General features: G+C 27.6%; 1 protein-coding gene across 1 annotated transcript; it reads left to right on the top strand.

Moving 5' to 3' along the window:
* Positions 1 to 15,787: 15,787 nt before the first annotated feature.
* LOC121230395 (molybdate transporter 1) lies at positions 15,788 to 17,405 on the top strand. The gene has a single exon (XM_041115050.1). It carries the CDS (start codon positions 15,834 to 15,836, stop codon positions 17,187 to 17,189), a length of 1,356 nt encoding a protein of 451 aa, XP_040970984.1. The 5' UTR covers positions 15,788 to 15,833; the 3' UTR covers positions 17,190 to 17,405.
* Positions 17,406 to 24,550: the final 7,145 nt, after the last annotated feature.

The following is a 24,550-nucleotide window of genomic DNA, read 5'->3' as shown; positions in this document are numbered from 1 at the left end:
GGTTACGCGCGAGGAAGGTATTAGCACCCCCGCGTCGCCCAAAATTGGTATCTTGTAAAACACGTGTTATCTTGATTTTCAAAAATGCGAATTCAATGTAACATTTAGTCGTGATCCAATTGAAAAGACGAGAAATTTTAGTTTTTTTCAGTTTTTGAGAAGGACATACCATTTTAACACGAGTCAATTGATGTTCACCCAACATAGCGATGAAATTCGATGACTTAATGTTAAATCGGTACGTTGCCTTGATTGTTGAAATTAATTAGAAAGCAAGAATATGATTTTCGACGTAATGCAAAGCAAAATTGATATGGAATGAACATAAATAAATGGAAGAGCTAGAAATATATCGAAGCAAATATAAGTGTGACAATAATATTACAAACAATAAAGATATATGTAATACTAGAATTAAATATGAAATGGAAACAATGAATATACATGTATACGCATATAATAATAATATTAAGAGTATGTACGTAAAATATATATATATATAGTAATAGTATCAGAAATATACTATGTATAGTATTTGAAATCTATACATAAAATACTAAAAATATATATATTACTTGTATTGCTAAAATATATACATAATATATACATATATATATGTGAAAAATGTAGGTACATGATATATAGGAAAAGTATTAAAATAAAATAATAAGCTATAATAGTGAAAAGAATAGGTATAATAATAAATATACGAAAATAATACTATATATAAAATATGTGTACAAGAATAATAAAATATTTGTACTAATATTACTAGTAAATATAGTAGGGTAAAATAGATATAATAATAACACGTACATAATACAATAAAAGATATATATACATATATCTGATAAAGTATTAGAAAGTGTATACATAGTATATATACTAGGGATAATAACAATGGTGAAGAACAAACATTAACAATGCTACATAAATGAACGTAAAATAGTAGTATGTACATAAGATGGTATAAAGAAATATATAACTAATGATGTCAAAATATATACATAATAACATATGAACAATATAATACTTCCTTTCTTAGAAAAATGTATATAATATATATATATACCTACATAATATAATATTTACATAATGTGTACATACTAGAAATAAAAAAGGACTGTTAATAATACTACATTAACATATACGCAAATATATTAAAAATATATACATATATCATATTAAAAAAAGTATATACATAATAAATATAAAAAACATAATATGGTATTTGAAATATATACATGACGTGTATAAAGATATAATATTAAAAAATATGTACGTAATATATAAAATATATACATGATATATAGAAAATATAATATTTAAAAGAATAATATATATAATATAAGAGTATTTAAAATAATGAATAAAAAAGTAAAGAAATGAGTAAAAATAATATACATAATAATATAATAAGAAAATATTATGATAAGTACTAAAGATATCCATATATATATACATGTATAATAATAAAATAATAATAGTGAAAATGATAAATATAACAATAACAGTAACTATGATACTGTATGAAAAGTATCTATATACATACATATATACTAAAATATATACTAACATTCATAATGAATATAATATTATAATACCAATAATAATATGACATTAAAGTAACTAAGTGTAGTACCATATATATACGTATGCATATATAATGCAAACATACACTAAAAATGATAAATATATTGATAACATTAATAATATTAGAATAATAATGACAATATTTAATAATAATAATAACAATTTTTAATAATGAAACAAAAATGAGTAAGAAAGGACTAAAATTGGACTGCTAACAAAGTGTTTGGGCGAATTTGAAATAAAAACAAAAGAAATGGACGAAATTTCAACACACGCGTAACCTGGAGGGGCCAAAAGCATAATTTTCCCGGCTATTAAAACGCTGCGCAGCGTGGGGGACCAGAATGAACTCGGAGCAAAACAACGGGGCCGAATCATAATTAAAATAAAACTTGATTGCAATTCGTAAAAAAGCGGAAGGGCTAAAGGTGCAATTAGCCCTTCCGTAGGAAACACGCGGATCCTCCTTGGAGCAGGTCGAGCAATCGGGTCGGAGGCTCAAAATGACGTCGTTTTGGGCATTGAAGGTCAGCTCAAAACGACGTCGTTTTGGGGCCCTTTAATAGTAAAAAATCCTTTAAAATTTTCATTTTTATCCGAGTTTTAAAAAAAACAAAGGGGAAGGGGATTTTTCTCTCTGGGGAAACCCAAAGACCGGCCAGGAGGGCCACCGCGCGCCGTCGTAGCTCCGTCGGGGAGACCACCGTACACGGTGACCAGAAATCGCCTAAGGTAAGATTTTTTTTTATTCTTTTTAGATCTTATTTTTATTACTATTATATATAATATATATACATGTATACGTATGAGTAGAAAAAAAACAAAAGAAGAAGAAAAAAACAAAATAATAGATGAAACCGATTCAAAAAGACAAAAGGGCACCTTCGATTTTTTGATTTTGATTCTCACTTTTTTGGGTATCTGTTTTTGATGTTGTTCTTGTATATTTTCTCCTTTAGATCACTGCTTGTACATATATTTGCAATTATTTTCGTATTTTTTCAGGATCCCCCCGTTACATTCGTCTTTTGCTGGCTTTATAGCCAAATGAAATACAACTTTTTTTTGTTTCGTGTTGTCTGCTGCTTCTATTCTGCTTTGCGTGTTTCCTTTCATTTTGCAGGTGATACGGGCGATGGGACGGGGTTAGGTGGTGGCAGCAGACAGAGGGATGGGCATGCTGGCCTAGGCACGGCGGCTGACAATCGGGGCAAGTGGGGAGGCTGAAAATGAGGCTAGGGTTTCAGTGGTAAATGGGTTAGCTTAGGTGGCCTTTGGTAGGTTTAGTTTGGGTTAGTTTGTATTAGATATTGGGCTTTGGGATTTTAATGGGTTTAAAATGTTGTAAACGGGCTTATGGGTTTAGGGATTGGGTTTAATTGGGCTCCGGGTATGGGTTTGAAGATGGGTTAAGGGGTCTGGATGTAAACGGGCCCGAGTCATTTAAAACGGCCCAAATTTGGCCTATAACACTTTGTTTGCTTTTCTGAGTGTTGTTAGTTATTAGTGAAAGTTGTCTTAACAAAAGGGTTTTTCATGTTCAAGAGAAGACTGGAAAGAGGAAAAAAATGTTTAAAATTTAAGTGTTTACAACATAAAAGGCGCTTGATCAACTCTGTTAATCCAGTTTTTCAATCTAAAATAGAAGTAGCTTCACAAAGACAGATTCATACCATACACTACACTAGTAGCAGCAATAACCCTGTGAAAAGAAATGGAAACTGACACATCCATAAAACAAGATCAACAAAAAGGGTATGGACTTTATCATGGTCATAAATGGTGAAGTCAGGAAGTGTCTTTATCATTCATTGATATTGGGATGATCTAATTTTTGAGTCAATGGGGTATGGACTTTAAAGAATTGCAAGAGACATGCATTTTGAAGTTTTATCTTGCTTTTTGCTTTTGATAATCAAGGTGTGGTTAAGATAAAAATAGAATGCATGCTATGAAAAATTTAAATGGAATACGATTCAGGTTTTAAGAGGACTGTTTTGATAGAAGGTTTAATTCATTGAAATGAATGAATCAATGGCAGCAAAACAGACCAAAGTCACGGTAACCAACTAATCACTACATGTTATATATATATATATTTGATATATTTAAAAGTAAATACATATAATCAATATTTTGGTCTCTGCACAGCATTTCATTGACTATTTTTAGATGAAATTTGAAGATGCTAGAACATAACTTATAAAATCATGTAAAAAAATATCATAAGTAAATATTTTATTTCTTATTTATTATTTCAATTTAATTTTTTAATGCATACTTTATCCGGGTGAAGTATGTATTAGCAGATTCACTAATATGATTATATATATATATATATTTACGCATGTATCATATTACAAAAATAAAAATTTAAATACTTATACCTAATAAAACATGTATCTCATTACAATAATAGTTATTTTCCAAATAACGTATTGTTTTATAATTTTATTTCTTATTTAATATTTCAATTTAATTTTAATAATGCATACTTTACCCGGGTGAAGTATGTATTAGAAAAAAATTATATAAAACTTTTATTTATTAGGTATAAGCAATGTGATCTGCTAATGATAAATTAGTTTTTACATGTTAGGTCTAATAGTAAATCGGTCTTTTTGATTAAATATTTTATCAATTTTTGTTATTAAAAAATCATTGTAATTTTTATGATAGTTAACTCTATTCCCTTTAGTCATGGTAATTTTAGTCATTGCTTGAGTCATTGCTTGAGAAACTTTCATATATATATATATATGTATGCACTTTAGTCATGGTAATTTTAGTCATATATGTGATCTTATGAAAAGTTTACGTATTTTTTATAGTGATCAAATATTTATGTGGTATTATGTAGATGGATCGTAATCAACATCATGCAATTGTCGGAGTCGTGGCTTCAGTTTTAGCTTTTGGGGCTCTCTGGATTAAAAAATTAAAAACTATGAAGGAAATTGCTTCTCACCCTCATGTGAATAGAGATTATGAAAGAGAAAATTATATTAATAATATTTTATATAGTGGTGACCAACGTTGTATTGATGTGATAAGGATGAGACCGATTGCATTTTTTAATTTGTGTGATATTCTTAGTAGAAATAATTTGTTACAATCAACTAAATCGGTGAATATTAGGGAGCAAGTGTTATATTTTTACATATAATTGGTCATAATGTAAGGTTTCGAGTGATAGGATCAAGATATTATAGATCAACTGAGACAATTCACCGTTATTTTAGGGTTGTATTGAGAGCTATTTTGAAATTGTATAAGCTAGTTATTAGATTACCTGATGATTTAACTCCTAGTGAAATCAGAAACAATCTAAGGTTTTATCCTTATTTTAAAGATTGTATTGGAGCATTAGATGGAACTCATGTTCGTGCATCCGTTCCACTTATCATTCAAGCAAGATTTCGTAGCCGTAAAGGGGGGACGACACAAAATGTATTGGCTGCCATTACATTTGATTTGAAATTTTCCTATGTTCTAGCTGGTTGGGAAGTTAGGGCACATGATTCTCGTATTTTAAGTGATGCACTTTCACGCCCAAGAGGATTAAGAATTCCGAAAGGTAAGAATTATAAAACATTAAATACCAAATAGTTCTAGTAAGCTCATAATTTATTAGTAATAATTATGTTTTGTCAAATTGTAGGTAAATATTATCTTGCTGATGCTGGATATGGCATCCGTAATAGATATATTACCCCATATCGTGGTGTTCGATATCATTTAAAAGAGTTTAGTGCTTAGGGGCCTGAAAATGCAAAGAAACTCTTTAATCTTCGTCATTCATCATTACGAATCACTATTGAACGTGTTTTTGGGATTTTGAAGAAATGGTTTCGTGTATTAGATGCTGAACCATTTTGGAATTTTCAAACTCAAGTAGATATAATTTTGGCTTGTTGCATCATTCATAATCATATCATGGGAGTTGATCCTAGTGATTTACTTAATCAAGGATTATAGGAGGAGCCTGAGTCTGATTTGATAATATCAACTCTTACGGAGCGAGAAGAAAGAGAAGAAGCAAGAGAATGGTCTGCTAAGAGAGATGAAATTGCACAAACTATGTGGACTGATTATATGGCTAGAAATATTAGGTAGGTTTAGGGCTTAGGGTTGTTGTTTCTATGTTATGTATGTTTTAGTATTAAAATTGTTTTTTTTTTTGTTAATGTTGGATTCTAAAATTTTAGTTTATTATATTTGTAGGATTCTGAAATTATTATGTCTTGATTTTGTTAGATATTGATTATGTTTCAAGCTTGTTAGATATTGAATTTATTATGTTTTAAGCTTGTTGGATATTGAAATGATTGACAATGACAATTATTAATGTAGAATGGGTAAGGGCAACAAAGAAGGGACCTCCAAGCAATTCAGGTGGACAAAACCGATGGAACATCTTTTTCTTGAAATTTTAGCAGAAGAGGCCCAGAAAGGAAATAAGCCTTCTAATACTTTCAAAGCAGTTTCTATTAATCGAGTTGTCGAAGCTATTTTTGAAAAATTTTAAGTCCAATGTGATGCAAACATGTGGAAAATCATTTGAGGACTATAAAAAAAATAGTGGCAGATTATATGCACAATTCGGGGTGAAAGTGGTTTTGGATGGGATGATAACATGAAAATGATCACATGTGATAGAGCGACATATGATGCAGCAGTAATGGTAATATATGTATATATATGTTAAGTATATTTCAATTAATTTTTACTTGTTATTCTAATTTTGTATAATATCCAACAGGCACACAAGAAGTATGAGCCATTTTTGAATAAAAGCATTGATCATTATGATGAAATGGCTTTGGTTGTTGGCAAAGATAAGGCAACAGGGAGTTTTGCCAGAACATTTGCTGACATAGATTTGGATGATGATAACATAGATTCAATGCCTATAGACTGCGAGAATGAAGCGATTGAAGAGGTAAGAACAAATGTATCTTCATCTGGCACATCCAAACGTATAAGAAAAAAGGCTCAAGAAAGTGTCGATGATAAACAAATTAAATTTGTGGGTGAACAACTTGGCAAAATTGCTAATGCTTTGGAACAATTTACTGCGGATAAGACACCACATCTTTACGAAGAAGTGATGTCAATGGAGGTAGAAGGATTTGATGATGACTTCCTTTGTTCTGTGTTTGATTATTTAGTGAGTCATGAATGTGAGGCAAAAGCTTTTTTAGTTAAAAGTAAGAAGCATAGAAAAATTTGGCTTCAAAAATTTTCTCAAGGTTGAAGATATTGATACTTTTAATGTGGTGTAATATTAGTTATGCACTTGGACAATATTGTTGTTATCATGTGGTGTAATATTAGTTATCATATGGTGTAATATTAGTTATGCACTTGGATAATGTTGTTGTTATCATGTGGTGTAATAATAATTATGCATTTGGATAATATTATTAATGTAGCGACGTAAAAAATTTTAGTTTCCCTTGGTCGCTAATTGTGGCAATTTATTGAAAACTTGAAGACTGAAGTTCGATTATTTTGAAACATAAACTGAAAAACGGAAATAAAGAGGGGAGTCGCCACCGACCCTTTTTATAGGTGTGATCGGACACCTAATAAATTTATTTTTAAAACAAAAGAAGGCCGAGTTTAGGTCTACGTTAAAATCAGAGACAAAGTAGGGCTCGGGAGTCAGTTACGTGCGAGGAAGGTATTAGCACCCTCGCAACGCCCAAAATTGGTATCTTTTAAACATGTGTTGTCTTAATTTTCAAGAAGGCTAGTTCAATTTAAATTCCAATCGTGATCCAATTTAAAAGACTAGAACTTTCAATTTTTGATTTTTGAGAAGGATATACCATTTTAACACGAGCCGACAAATTCCATCCAACATAGCGATGAAATTTACGACTTAATGTTAAATCGATATATTGCCTCGATTAGTAATTAAAACATAAAAGATATTCATGAGATAAGAATTTAAAATAAATCAAAGATGCAAACAATGACATTATCAATGAAAAATGTTAACATAATACTAGAGCAGTAGCAAAATAGTAATAATAATATTTAAAAGAGAAATAAAACCAAACATGAACAAATATAAAGTACATTTAGTAATAATAATAAAAGGTAACATATAAATATGCAAAAATATAATATATGACATATATACATGATGTATGAAAATATAATGCCTAATAGACATATATGTGCAATATTACTAAATATATACGTACTAGACACAAGTACACATAGTATAATTGAACATATACAATAATATTAGGAATACTATGGACAAGGAAAATACATTTATACTAATAATAGTAAAGATGTATGTACACCAAATAATAATATAATAAATAGCAATAGGGAAAATAATAAATACAAAATCAATAATACGACATACACAAATGATACAAATAAGGAAGGTATATATATACGTATGATAAAATAAATGTATTAAAATTAATAACAAATACAATATGGGTAAAAATAAATATATACATGATATATACGTAATGTGGTACTAAGAAAATATATATATATAGAACATATACAATACATGCGTACCTTAGAAGTGATAATAATAATAAGAAAACTATTTTGTACACTATACACATACTTATACACATATATATATATACAAATAATAGTATTAGAAATCATATAGTATAAAGATATATAACTGATAATATTAAAATATATACATGATAATATATATAAAAGATATATGTATATATAAATATATAATATAATATTAAAATATAATAATACAACATAAAAAAACATGAAACAAATAAAGTATAGTATTAAGAACACATATATATAATACATGAAGAATATACATAATACTAAAATATTTAGGTAATATATACGTATTAAAAAAACTAGTAATAATATTACCTAGGCATATACAAATATATCAAGTATATATACGTATTATAAATATATAAATATATAACAAAGCATAAACTAATAATAATAATAATGATAACATTGGAATATAAAAGAAACAAACATTACATTAATAAAATATTAAAATAAAGTGAAATAAAAATATTAAATATGAAAATATATATGTATACACGTACATAATAAAAATATATACTAATACATAATAATAATAATAGTAATACTAATAATACTAATAATATAAAAATAACAAGGATATTTAATAAAGATATAAAAATAAACAAATAAAAGGACTAAAATTAAATTAAAAACAAAGTTGTGGGGCCAATTTGAAATGAAAACAAAGAAAAGGGATTTAATTGTACGCGCGTGAAACATTGGGGGGACCGAAATAGCAATATTTCCACTCCCTCTAAACGCAGCGCATTAACAGGACTACCTTGATAACCTCAAAAAATCATGGGGCCGAATTGAAAACCATAAAAAACTTAATTGCGAAGCATTAGAAAAGCGGAAGGACTGCGCGCATAAATATCCCATTCAAACGAAAACACGCGGATCCTTTAGCGGGTCGGGTCGGATGGGTCGGGCATGGCCAAAACGACGTCGTTTTGGGGATTAAGTGTAGCCCCCAAAATGACGTCATTTTGGAGGGCTATATAAGGCCTAAAATAACCAAAAAAATCATTTGGGGAGAGGGAAAAAAAAAGAAGAGAGAGGGAAGAGAGAAGGGAGGGGAATCCGGCCAGGGGCCGGTCACCGGACGGCTACCGGAGGCTCGTCGGCACCGGCGCCGGCCACCGCGTAAAAAAAATTATTTTTTTATTTTTTGTATTTTTTTATATGTTTTAATATATATATAGGTTAAAAAAAACTTAAAACCGAATTTAAAATAGAAAGAAAAAAGAAATCACCTTAGGTTTTTTAAGCTTTTAATCTTTTGATCTTGGTGTTTTTGTATGCCTGAATGCTGTTTCTGTATTTAAACGCTGATTGAATCACTATGTTGAATTTGAGATTGAATGTTTCACTTTCTTGTTTTTGTGTTTATTTCTTACTGCCAAAAAATGAAAGAAAAAAGAAGACCCCCTATTACATTCGGATCTGGCCTTTATAGCCATTTCTATACAACATTTTTTTAAGTTTCTTGCCATTGCTCCTTGTCGTCTGCTCTGTCTTGGTGTTTGTTTCATTTTGCAGGGTATGGAAGAGTTGGTGGGAGTGTGTGATGCCTGGGAATGGTGCTGCAGAGGCGTGGGGTGACCAGGGTTCTTTTTCTTTGCTATTTTTTTATTATTGGTCTGGGCTAGGGTTAGTAGTTTGGGCTGTTTTGTATTGGGTTTGTTTAGTTTTAGGTTTGGGCCTTTCAACGTGGAAATTGGGCCTGTTTTGATTTTTGGGCTGTTTAATATTGTAAAATGGACTTGAATTTTGGTTTTTGCTTAGGCCAAAAATTGGCCATTACAATTAATTTCTAGTATTAATTGTGGTTTGGAAGCTAATTTATAATTATTCAATCCTTGTTTTTTATTTTTTTATAACACAATTACAAATAATTTATTTGACTTTGGTTGTTTTCAATTTATGACGGTTAATATTTTAGTTTAATAATTGAGTATTATTATATATTTAAAATAATTTATTTATTTATAAATAAATCATTGCAATACATGTAAAAATAATTTAAAATATAAATTTATTAATATATATATATATATATAAAGTAAACTCAATCAAACAAAGAAAATATGATAAATTCTTAAAAGTTTTTCAGGCAAATATTTTCAGGAAATCTGCCAAACAACAGAAAATATTTTACACAGATTCATCCAAACACCAGAAAAGTAAATCATTTTCCAGAAATCATTTTCCAAGAAATTATTTTCCAGAAATCATTTTTCGAAAAATATTTTACCTACAAACAAACGGAGCCTTAGTGTAGAATGTCACAAAATCATAAATCTATTAAATCATTATTGTCTTTTAAAATAATAATTCAGTATTTAAATCATAATTAATTTTAAATTGAATTACTCATCACTAACAATATAAAATGTCATTTTTCGTGAATTTTTTTGAACTTACAACTTTATTTTAAAAGGTGTTTTTCTTTTACCTACTTGTACTTTTCATTTTTCAAATTTGCTTTTATTGAGTCATTTTCTTTACTTTTATATTTTAACTAACATGAATTTTTTAATGTTTTAGTATATTTATTTATATGTTTTTTTTAATATTCACCCGAGGTTTTTACTAATATATATTTTTAATGTTATTTATTCTTACTAAATAATGTAAGAGATAATGTTAGGATCGTCCCGATTAATCAACGAACAAGTAAAAATAGTAGAAGAAATTGAGAAGATGAACACACAAATTTAACGTGGAAAAACCCCTCAAAAGAGGATAAAAAACCACGGGCAAAGATAATTTTACTATAATGGCAAAAGAATGAAGAGTACAAAAGATGGAGATAAAAACTAAACCCCGAAAACCCGAAAAACAAAGAACCCTCAAACGTAAACACAAAATTCTCTGAATGTGTTATGAGTTCTAATCTAATGGGTGTCTCTTTTTTTAATTCTAAGATTGTAAAGGAGCCTATTTATAGGCTAAATTAGTAAGTCAAATAAACTATACTAATAAATGCTAAATATATTATACTAATAAATACTAAATCTTCTAGAAAGAAAATATATTTTTGTTTAACTTGACTTGCAAGCAATCTCTTAGAATTTGGGTCACACAATTCTAACAGATAAGTTAAAGGAAATTTTAAAATATGCTTTTGTAATCTAAATTAATTTTTAGATATTTTTATCATTATAATTAAAAACTTTACCCATACATTTATATGTAAATCCTAATTTTGTAATTAGTTAACTTCACATCATCATCTATTATCCTGTACTATTTTTCAATGTAAAACTTTTATTTTGAAAGGTATGTAATTTTTTTTTACTTAAAGAAAAGTCTTATTTTCTTATTTTCTATTACTAATAATTTTTTTCCAAAATTTTATTTGCATTCAAATGAAATTTATAAAAATATATATAAAATAATTTTAATATATTTTAATTGATATATACAATCAAACTTATGTATCACCGGATGAAAAATTAATTTATAATAAGAATACGAAAGTAACTATAATGAAAATTCTTCTATCATAACCATAGGAACCAAATCAACGAGAACTGTCAGATGAAAAGCAGAATTTATTAGCTATTGATTTTTAGAAGTTAACATAAATTTGTTTACCTAATATAGTTTTGACCGGTTACTCTACACCTCCAACTCAAGTATCTATCGCTCTTTCCCTCACAATCTTGGCAGAAGTTTTCAATTTCCTATGATTAATCTTCTTAACTTCCATCCATTAACGTGCTTGATTCTTTCTTATGCATTGTTTCTTGGTCTTCTCTCATTGTCTTTGTGTTGAAAACTACTATTACTTTGCTTTTGTTTTTTTTTTAGGTTAAATCCAATAAATTTTCTTCAATTTTATGCGTCTTATCTTAGTTATCATTTAAAACATTTTATTCTTGAAAATAATAGCTTACCTTGTTTTCTTGATTTTGACTATGTATCTACTTCAAATTTGGAGTTTTGTTGCTGAATGATTTCTTTGACCTTACTCAAAGTTGGGTTTTCTTTTACTCTTTAGTGACTACAAAAATTAATTAATCTCATGAACTTTATCATTTTGTTCTTGGTGAAGGAAAAAAGAAACGACTTGTGAAAACTCAAAAATTAATCAAAGTTGAAGTCTTGATAAAAAATTATTTTCAAAAGCAAGAAAAGATGAAAGCTCGAAGAGAAATGGATAAAAATGAAAAAGAAATTGAGAAACACGTTATGTGAAATGAAAAGTTGAGATAATACACTGCAACAAAAGAAGACAATAGCCAAAGATCAAATCCTAATAAATTTAATTAAGCAAAAATGAGGCATTGCCAAGTGGGAAGAGCTTCTTTTGGAGGAGGATTCATATTAAAGTTATTTGTTTTTTTATTTTAGTTGGATTTTAGAATTTCAGCTTATTTTATAAATTAATTTTTAGTATATTTTAAGAATTTTAAGTTTATTATATATTTTTAGATTTTAGATTCGATAAAGTATAAATAAATGTTAGTTTGATTTGTGCAAGCAAAGTAATTTTTCGCTCTAGCAGAAGATTTATCCGCTGGAGCAGCATACCTGATAAGGGCCGCAAATTTTGATTAAAAAAAAAAAGTACAACTCAACCTTAAAAGAAATGTGGCGAAAAGGAAGAGAAGGCACCAAAGCCTTCATCGAGAATCAACCAAATTCATCAAGAAAACTCAAATTCTCTATCTATTTTTTATGATTAATTCTTATTTTTATTTTAAGATATTTTTCAATTTTTCAGTTTCTTTAGCTAATTAAATATTTTTCTATTTGTATTCTTGATAGATATTTGATATTTTATTTATCATTGTTCTTTATTGATAATAGTTTGACTAACTATTAATTTGACAAAACTTAAAAGAAATAGAAAATGACTTTTCGTTTTGGGTTTAGAATAAATAACTCTTGATTTAAATTAGATAGAGCAAGTCTTGAATTATAATTAATATAGTAATATATTTGATTATCTTGAGTAACTATAATTGAGGTTTGTTCTTAATCAATTTGACCTAAATTATTGACATAAAAATATAGGTTAATAATTACTTGGAAGAGAATTAACTAAAATTTAGCAATAACCAACTCTATTTGAATAAATCGAGTGGAAATAAAAATTGTAATACTAAGCTTTTGTTATTAATGGATTATTTTGTGTTAAATTTGCTTCGGTAATTACAAAGTAATAATCGATTATTAGCGTTATAATTAGTAATAGTTCTTGGGGGAACTATACATTTATGCTATTTATCATGATACGTATAATTGCGTATGTAATATTTGTCCGACATGGATCCTAAGCCATAAAACATGTATCAGGTAAATAAATTTACGCTGACTTGTAAACACAATGGCATTTAATCAAATTGGATTAATTCTTATGGTTCTGGAGTTTTTATTATAATAGTCACCTAACAAATTAAATTATACTAAAAGATTTGATTAAAAAATTACTTGATAAGTAATTTTATAATACTTATAAATAAAAAAATTTATTCTATTAAAAATTTTGTATTAAATAAATTTATACAATAAATAGAAATATATAATTTTATATTGAAATATTTTATATTTAAATTATATATTATATTTGCATTCACAGAAAAATAGAAAATTTTAATTATGTAAATAATAATTAACTTTATATTCCATATATAAATTTTATAAATAATACTTTTTATAATAATATAATTTATTATATTATATTCATATGAAATATATATTACGTAAGAAAAAATAAACTTGAATAGTTGAATTTTAATTTATGATATATCAACTTTTTTTTTATAGTTTTTACAAATGCTTTAATAGTAAAAATATTTCAATAAAGATGTTCTTTAATAATATCAACATGATTTTCGAAGTTATGTGCAATTGTAATACCGAATGAAATATGATGAATAATGAGGATATCCTCATCTAAATCGTGGAAATCTTAATATCATAATGCCTTTTAGATCTTCCGAGCCATTATTCTATTAGTGCAATAATTCTTGCTAAAAAAAAATGTTTATGTTATGGCAATTCCACTCAGAAAGTAATGGGTATCAAAATAATTCTTATTTATTTATTTATTTAGAATAAATGATATATGTTTATTATTTTAATTAACTATTATTTAAAATTTGAAAGGTGGGGATGAGAGTTTTATCGTAAACCAAGTTTTTCTTCTTCGTTGGGCCAATTCTTTCAACATTGCCCTCCACCATCACTAACTTTCACTGGCCATAGTTGTTCACATGCTTTCTCTCTCAACCTAATTCACGCAACACCACCATTATATAAGTCTCTTAAACTCTCAAATCATGTCCATCATAATCCAGTGCTTTCTTTACACTCATTATCACTATCTCAACATATTTTTACCTGGATTCAATAGTAGCAAACCAATTAGTGAGGTCAAATTCAACAAGATTTTGGTGGACTATTGATATATATATATATATTATTAATTTTTAGTAATTATATATATTTGATGTTAAGTATATTATTGGTATTGCTAATAGGTGGTTGAGACTAGATGATATTTGTGATGTTGCAATATTTATAATATTAATTTGTATTTTAGCGTGATGTACGAATTGGTTGTATAATATATTAAGTAATTGTATTTAATTCAATTCAATTCAAACCGTGTATAATTAGAAATCAATTATAATTATAATTAATTTTTCTTAGGTATAATTGATTTTTTTAAAAAGCAAACGTATAATTAATTTTTTATAATCAATATTAGTACATTTTTCTATAAATATAATTTATGATGCATTAATATTATTTTAATTTATATTATCAAAATTTTCAATTATTTAATACTATAATTGATATATACCTTCATATATTTTTGTAGAGGTTTTGGTTTTAAAATTTTATATATAATATATAAAATATAAAGTAAAGTATACTAAATGTTACTAAATTCATGTTTTGATCACTTAATTTTAAAAAGTTACAAAATGGTTACTGAATTATTTGAAAGTTTTCATTTAATTCGCTAAATTATTCGAGACTTTTTATTTAAGTTACTAAGTTGTTAAGTTTTTTTTTTTTAAGAAAAAAATTTGACTAGTCAGCTCCAAGCAACAATATGATGGTTAGTATGGTAGATCAGTACCCATTGACAAGTAAAAGAACATACTTCAGATCCAAACCAATCTGATGGTCAGTGTAAGAGATCAGAGAAGAAAGCTGTTTAAATTTTGGTTCACAGATTCATGACGTTCAAAACTATTTCATCAAAAAAACTAAACGTGCAAACAATGAAAACAGAAAATGTAATACAGTAACAATTTTAATAGCACAATGACTTAATAAAAACTTTCAAATAGTTAAATGACTATTTCATAACTTTTTTAAGTTTAGAGACTAAAACGTAAACTAATAAATAATTTAGTGACCTTGAGTGTAATTTACCCTAAAATATATAATTGCGGGTTGAAAATTAAAAAAATACTATTTTTTAAAATAATTATAGGTTTAAATAAAAATAAATTAAAGTAGAGATAAAAACCAAATGGTTTTATCTAGTTTTGGGTCACATCACAGTCACATTAACTTAGTCTGGTTCTCAAGGTCATAATACAGAAGATGCTTCACGCCACTAGTAGTGGCGCATAGTTTACACCTACTTGTCACCCTTAAAAACAATCACACTCCCTCATCAAATATTCACTCATTGGTATACTTGACAGTTCACGCCCATGGAGTCTCAATGCCCAAACCCCCAAACCCTACCTGAAACACCTCCTAGCAGCAACCCCATCTCTCGTTTATCAGCCAACATAGTCCAAAGGGTGACTAGAAACTTAGGTTTTCATTCCAAATGGGCGGAATTGAATGGTGCCATGGGAGACTTAGGCACATATATTCCTATTGTATTAGCCTTGACACTTGCCAAGGACCTTAACTTAGGCACAACATTGATATTCACTGGTATTTACAACGTTATCACTGGTGCCGTATATGGTGTCCCAATGCCTGTCCAACCCATGAAATCTATTGCGGCCGTAGCTATATCGGACAGTTCTGATTTTAACATCCCGGAAATTATGGCAGCTGGGATTTGTACAGGTGCAATTTTGCTGGTTTTAGGTGTTACAGGGTTGATGCAGATGGTGTACAAGTTTATACCTTTGTCTGTTGTTAGGGGAATTCAATTGTCCCAAGGCTTATCATTTGCTATGAGTGCTGTCAAGTACATTAGAAAGGTTCAGGATTTCTCAAAGTCAAAATCTATGGGAAATAGGCAGTGGTTGGGATTGGATGGAATGGTTTTGGCTATTGTTTGTGCTGGTTTCATAACTTTTATCAATGGAGCAGGTCAAGAAAGAAATCAAAGTGAGGAGGCTATTGTTGATGAAGAAAGGAATGTTAGAATAAAGAGAACGAGGAAAATCATGGCTACCATCCCTTCAGCTTTCATCATTTTCTTGTTAGGTGTAGTGTTGGCTTTCATAAGAAGGCCAAAAGTGGTGAATGACATTAAGTTTGGACCTTCAGTCATGGAGATTGTGAAAATAACTGGTCATTCATGGAAGGAAGGATTTATCAAGGGGACAATTCCTCAATTACCTTTATCAGTACTGAACTCGGTGATTGCTGTCTGTAAGTTGTCATCAGATCTTTTTCCAGGAAGGGAATTCTCCGCCACCTCGGTTTCTGTAACCGTGGGGCTAATGAACTTGGTGGGATGTTGGTTTGGTGCCCTGCCTTGTTGCCATGGTGCAGGTGGGTTAGCTGGACAGTACAAGTTTGGGGGCAGGAGTGGTGGGTGTGTTGCCTTACTTGGTGCAGCCAAAATGATGTTGGGTTTGGTATTGGGAACTTCTTTAGTGACAATTTTGCACCAGTTTCCTGTTGGTATCTTGGGTGTTTTACTCTTGTTTGCAGGGATTGAACTAGCAATGACTTGCAGGGACATGAATTCAAAGCAAGAGTCATTTGTGATGTTAATATGCACTGCTGTTTCACTTGTAGGGTCAAGTGCAGCACTTGGTTTTGTTTGTGGAATGCTAGTCCATGTGCTTCTTAAGCTAAGGACACCCTGTATGCCTTGATCTCCCTAAACAATACCATGTCTTTTAATTTAAGCTTTCTGTAATGAATGTACTGCATAAACTGTTTGATATTTCATTGTATTTCCTTACTAGTAGTGTTCAACTAGATTTTTCTTCTATTATTTCATTGGCTTAATAATAAATTTGGCCACTAATATTTGCATGTTTTGTCAAAATAATCCTAATTGTATTTTTGAGTTTTTTTTTTACCATCAACCTTTGTTCTTTTTTTTTCAATCCACTTTTTCTAACAGATTTAATGAATAAATTCAAGGTTTTAATTTTTCTTTTCTTCCAAAAAGTTTCAATCTTCATAGGTTTGTTTATTGATAAGCTTTTCTACTGAGTTAATTTTTTTTTAGATAATTACATTTATTTTCTTTAAATTAAGAGTTATTTTTTTAATTTAATGTATTGTTTATTTTATTATTTTCCACATATAATTATCTTATTGGGTTATCTAAATAACAAATAATATCTCATTAAAATTATTTCACATATGAAATTCTATATCATCCCCGTTAATTTTTTTAACGTTATTTTTATTAAATATGTTAGAAAAAGCAAGTTGAAAAAAAAAGATTAATAGCTAAAAAAGGCTCAAAAATATAATTAATGTCATTTTAACAAAACATGCAAACATTAGTAGCCAAATTTGCCATTAAGCCTATTTCAGTCAATAAGATCATTTACTTCTCCAGACCATAGAAGCCACAACCGCATAATTTTCCAAGTTTGTATATTGTTTTTATAATATAATATGTACTAAAGATAACATTTCAAAATTAATTTATATTATAATATTTATTTATATAAATATCAGTTAATTTTTTGTTTAAAATAATTTAATTAATTGAATTGATTAAATAATAAATGGGATAATCATAAATCTAAAAATTTTGATGATATCATCTCATTATTGAGTTAAGTTTACGAGTACAAAAAAAAACAAGATTTAAAAGAAACTACATAAAATTTAAGAGAATAAGATGATAAATAAGATAAATTTTTTTGATAAATTTTTAAACATATTTAAATTTATTAAATTATTTTTAATTATTATATTTAATTTTATTATTAATTAAAACATTTAATTTTATAAAATAATTTTACTGATATTTATATGTTATTTATTAATTTGTGTAAATTTTAATTAAATTTGAAGGTTAGTCTTGAAGGTTTAAAGCATGGTATTACTTGAATATGGTCATGAGTTTAGACCTTATTGGAAGAAAAATTTTAAATATTTTGTATCCAGTTATGCGAAATTAGAGGTCTATCCAAATCTGCAGAGAATAATAATTTTAATATCCACTGCATTTTGAAGTGGATTTATTGTAATTCTAAATTGTTTTCCTAAATGGAATATGGATATAATGTTTGTATTTAAGAGATGTTGTGGATTGTCGATTGAGTCTTAGCTCAATTGGCATCGATATAGTTGTTAATGTAGGAAAACGTAGATTCAAATATTCTGAAGTGCGTTATTCTCCTATTTAAGGGTTAATAAAAATGTTATAAATAGTTTTAAGCATTATATCAAAAAGAAAATTTTGAATTGTCTTATAAAAATTGTGGTAATATCTTTCTTTTATGTATGTTTAAAATGGTGGGTTATCAAAATAAACAAAATATTTAATTTTTACAATTTGTAATTACATTTCAATTGAAATATAGAAGGTTTTACATAAGGCTGAACCGAATTATACTTAAATTATAATATTATAGATAGGTTCGAATTTGAATAAAACTTGTCACCCAAAAGCACACCAATTCCTCCTTTTTCTTGCACAATAGCTCTACTAGGTTACCCTTACCATTGTCAAAACAATTATCGTTTCTCTTAACCCAAATACACTACAAATAGATTAAATTATAGGTTAGATCGGGCCAATACAAAATTTTAAGTCTATTTTTTAGATTCAAACTTGACCTAAATTAAAAATACTAAATCCGAGCTCGACCCAACTCGCCCGTATTAATTTTTTTAGATTATTATTTTTATATAAAAACAAATTTAAAAATACATTTAAATCACAATTAAAGTTTTAAATATATAATTACATCAAATTAAAATTCATATATACAATTACATGTTAAATTAAAATTAATGTATAATTTTAAAATTTATTCCAAATTATTTACGATGTAAGTTAACGTAAGCATGACCATGCAATTAAAGCAAAAAATTCTTTGTGTTTAAAGGAAAACTTTTATTGATAGATTTGCTTAAGATTATGATTCTACCGATAAATGTTAAGTTTAATTCTTTTACGTATATAATTGAAGAGATTCTTCATAAAAAAGATGTTGTGAATAGACTAAGGATTTTATACTCAATTCAACGCCTGCTTGTGCAGCTAAATAAAATATTAAGGCAAATGTCAACTTTCAATTCATCACAATTACCTCTAAATTTTCTAAAACTTTTAATGCTTTTACACTAACAAAGTATACTTTTTATTTCTAATTTGTGTTTTTCTATTTTTAAGATTCAAATTTATATCCTTTCTTTAAAAGTGTGTTTAAACGAGAGATTTTATTTGTATTAAAGGTTTCAAATTTCTAGATGTGACTTTACTTATTTAGGTAAAAATTTTGAAGGATTTTAGAATTTAAAATAATTTAGGCATGGTTAAGAATCAAATAGTTCAATCAAAGTAGTGCTTAAAATGGTGGACACTACTTTAAGCACTAAATCCAAACAGAAATCATATAAAACACAAAATGATGTTTACGAAATTTTGTTTTCTTATAATTTATAGAGCCTAATTCAATGAAAAATATTCACTTTCTTCAATAATAACAACAAATAATCTTAATTTATCGTACACTCATGATAATTTTTCTCAGCTTTGCATTTTGAAGAACAATACATTTATCACTAAATCCACCTATTGTCACAACACAAAAAAATTTACTATCACTGTTTTTAAAAATTATTATATTTTAAATAAAAATAAACTATAATAAACTTATTTTGGTTTACAAGGTTTTTCTAGAAGATGCTCAGAAATCAGCAAAATTTGATTTACATTATCAGAATGATGTCTTTTGGATAGAAAAGGTGCATTTTTGCTATTGATGGATCTTATAGATTCCATCTTCTTCATCGTAAAACTTTTATTCTGAAAAAATATTTTTTTACTCAAAAAAAATCTTATTTTTTTATTACTAATAATTTTTTATTCGCAATAAAATGATGAAATTTATAAAAAAATCAAATAATTTTATTATATTTTAATTGATATATATACCATTAAACTTCGGTGAAAAAACTAGTTTATAATAAAAGTAAGAAGGTAACTATAATGAAAACTCTTCTATCATAATCATAGGAACCAAATCAATGAATTTATTTACTTAATACAGTTTTGATCAATTACACCACACCTCTTCTCGAATCTTCCCTTACAATCTCCGCAAAAGTTTTCAATTTCTTATGATTCTTCTCATCTTCCATCTATTTAACGTGCTTGATTCTTTCTTTTGCATTGTTTCTTGGTCTTCTCCCATTGTCTTTCTGTTGATAACTACTAATAATTTATTTTTATTTTCTTTGAGTTAAATTCGTGTTACTTTAATTATAGTTTAAAACAGAAAATAATAGCTTACCTTTTTCTTGATAATGATTTCTTTATATTTAATGGTTGTTAAATTAATTATATATTTTTATATTGTATGACGTCCGACGAAGTATAAAAATAGGGATTTATGTAAGGAAAGTAGTTTTCACTCCAACAGAAGATTTATTCGTTGGAGTAACGTGATTACTTGATAAGTGCTGTGAATTTTGATGAGATCAAAAAGAAGAAAAAAGAGACTTAACCCCAAAAAACTGTGGAGAAAATGAAGAGAAGCTACTAAACTAAGGCCTTTTAGCATCAAGGATCGACGGAATTCATCGAGAAGACTCAATTTTCTTCATCTATTTTTTTTTATTTTTTTATGAGTAGTTCTTATTTTTATTTGAAGATATTTTTCAATTTTTCCATTGACTGTGTTTTTTTTCTACAATTGCAATGGATATTCTTGATAGATATTTGATTATTTATTCATCCTTGTTCTTTATTGATACTAGTTGGACTAACTATTAATTTGACAAAATTTACAAGAATTAGAAAATAACTTTTTGTTTTAGGGCTAGAATTTGATCTAAATTAGATGAACTAAATCTTGAATTGTAATTAATATAATAATATACCTAATTATCTTGGGTATTCATAACTGAGGTTTGTTCTGAATCAATTTGGCTTAAATTATTGGCATAGGAGTATAACTCAATAATTAGTTTTTTTAATTGCTTGAAAAAGAATTAATTCAAATTTTTGACTTGATTCGACTCGATCAAATGCTCACCCCTAATTTCACCCAATAGATAATGGGTTATCCCTAGAGCACATCCTTTCACATTATATTTGAATTATCAAAATAATTAATATTATTTTAATTAATTATTATTTTAAATAATTCATACATATTCATTGACCAATTTTTTTCAACATTGCCCTGAGCATCAAGCACCTTAAACTCTCGAACCATCGTTCATCATAATTCTTTGCTTTTTTTCACACTTATTATCACTATTGTATACACCAATCTTGGCCCGGGCCCAACAAGCCCAAAACAAAAACTAAACCTACCCACCCAATTACATTAGCCCAATAAACTAAACTAAACAAGCCCAAACCCAAACCCATTAGTCAAACTAGGGTTTCATAAAAGCTGAAACCCTAGTCTGTATTCTGCCACTAGCCACACCTGCTCTCTGACGCCTCTGACGTTGCCTCAACACCACCCCACCGTCCTCCATATTGCACCATCACCTGCAAGCAGTAACAAGAAAAGACAGTAAGGGAAAATAATAGCAGTGTGAATGGCTATATAAGTCGAACAAAAAGCCATGTAACGGGGATTTTTTTTCCTTTGAAAGCAATAGAAGTAACCGATTTCTCCAAAAAAAGCAAAGATCACAGCAAAATTTTGAGGAAAAAGAGAAAACAAAGCAAACACTATAGGGTATTGCTTCTTTCATTAGCATTTTTGTTTATTTTGAAAATACTCATACACTAAACTGTTATACACACATACATATATTTTTTCCATTTAAAAAAAAAAGACAGTATATATATTTATATATAAAAATATAAAAAAATAGAATAAAAAACTTACTTTTCGGGATTCCGGCCACCTCGTGCGCTGGCCAGCGACGGCGACGGTGGTGGTGTGCGGTGTCCCTCTTGGCCGGGATCTGGGGTTGCCTAGAGAGAAAGGGAGAATTCTCCCTCTTTTTTTTCTGAAACGGCAATGAAATGAGCTGTTATAAAAAATTTTGTGGGTTTTATAAGCTGACGGAAACGGCAGCATTTTGGGTTCCCTCCCCAGATGCAAAACGACATCGTTTTGGGGAGGGAACTCGTGACCCGACCCGCCTGGGAGGATGATCCGCGTGTTTTTTTAACGGAAGGGTTATTTGCGCATTTAGCCCTTCCGATTTTTAATGTGTTTACAATCAAGCTATTTTACTTTTAATTCGGCCCTGGAATTTGTCGCGCTTTTTAATTTGGTCCTCGGCCACGCGCTGCATTTTAGGATGGGGAATATTGCGCTTTCAGTATTTCCAGGTTGCGCGTATGTTGCAATTTGGTCCTTTTCTCTTTTTTTTCCTTTTTAAGTTCACCCCAAACTTCGTTTTGTTTCGATTTTCGTCCTTTTTCACTTTTCCTTTTTTTTTCCTTTTCTCTTTTTATTTATTTTATTATTATTTATACTATTATAATTTATTATTTATTATTATATCCATTCTTCATTGTATATTACTATTATTAGTACTAGTATTGATTTTTCACTTAATATTTATATATGTATATACATGTATGTATTTATGTAGTGTATTAATAGTTTTTTTTCAATTTATTATCATTTCTAATATATATATATCGTATATGTTTGTATATATATTATGTATATATTTTTAATATTATTAGTTATATATCTTTTATACTATTTTATGTATATATTTTTATATTATCCTTATTATTATTATTAATATTAGTATATGTTTTATTATATATGTATATATCTTTAATATATATTTAGTAATATTATTAATAGTTGTTTTTTAACATTATTATTATTTCTAATATGTATATACTATGTAAATATTTCAATACTATATTATGTATACATTTTTTATATATATTACATATATATATCTTTTTAATATTGTATTTTTATATATGTCATGTATATATTTCTAATACTATATTACATTTTTTAGATATTATCTTATGTATATATTTTTTTTTAAAAACTATATTATGTATGTAATTTTAACACTATATTACGTACATACTTTTAATATTATTATTTATATATTTTTAATATGTTATATGTGTATATTTATGTAATATTATTAATAGTTGTTTTTAATATTATTATTATTTCTAATATGTATATATTATATATATATTTTCAATACTACGTATATACTTTTTAATACTATTATTATGTTTATATTTTAATATATATACGTATGTATACAGGTAACATTATTAGTGTTTTTAATATCATGTTTCCGTCACTTTACTAATTATTATTATATGTATATATATTCATCGTTTTTATTTCGTGTTTAATACTATTATTATGTTTAACATCGCATGCATTGTTATTGTTTTTAATATTATTGTCATATTTATTATTTGCTTCGATGAATTTCTAACTCTTTTATTTTTGTTTCTCACCCATTTGTATCAGTTTGCTTTTCTTATTATATTATTAGCATGTCATTATTTTTATTATTATTTTCTTTTTATTGTAAATATTGTTTTTATTTTTATCCTAATGCTCTTATATTATATGTTAATATTTTTCATTCATTATATTGTTTGCACCGTTTATTTATTTATGAATTTTTATTTTAAAAAATATTTTTACTCATGTTTTTTAATTTCAATAAATAAGGTAACGTACCAATTTAACATTAAGTCATGGATTTCATCGCTATGTTGGGTGAATATCAACGGATCGTGTTAAAAAAGAAAACGCCCTTCTTAAAAGAAACTAAAATTTTAAAAATTCTCGTGTTTTGATCAGATCACGATTAAAATTTAAATTGAACTCGTATTTTTGAAAATTAAGACAACACATGTTTAACGAGATACCAATTTTGGGCGTCGCGAGGATGCTAATACCTTCCTCGTGCGTAACCGACTCCCGAACCCTATTTTTTTCTAGCTTTTGACGTAGACTTAAACTTTGTTTAAAAATAAATAAATTTTCTTTTTAAAAAAGAGGATTTATTAGGTGTCTGATCGCACCTAGGAAAAAGGATCGGTGGCGACTCCCTTTTTAATAAA

Source organism: Gossypium hirsutum, chromosome A06 (genome assembly GCF_007990345.1).
Source record: "Gossypium hirsutum isolate 1008001.06 chromosome A06, Gossypium_hirsutum_v2.1, whole genome shotgun sequence".
NCBI lineage: Eukaryota > Viridiplantae > Streptophyta > Magnoliopsida > Malvales > Malvaceae > Gossypium > Gossypium hirsutum.
The sequence above is the reverse complement of the archived record's forward strand: the minus strand, read 5'-3'. Positions and strand labels throughout refer to the sequence as shown.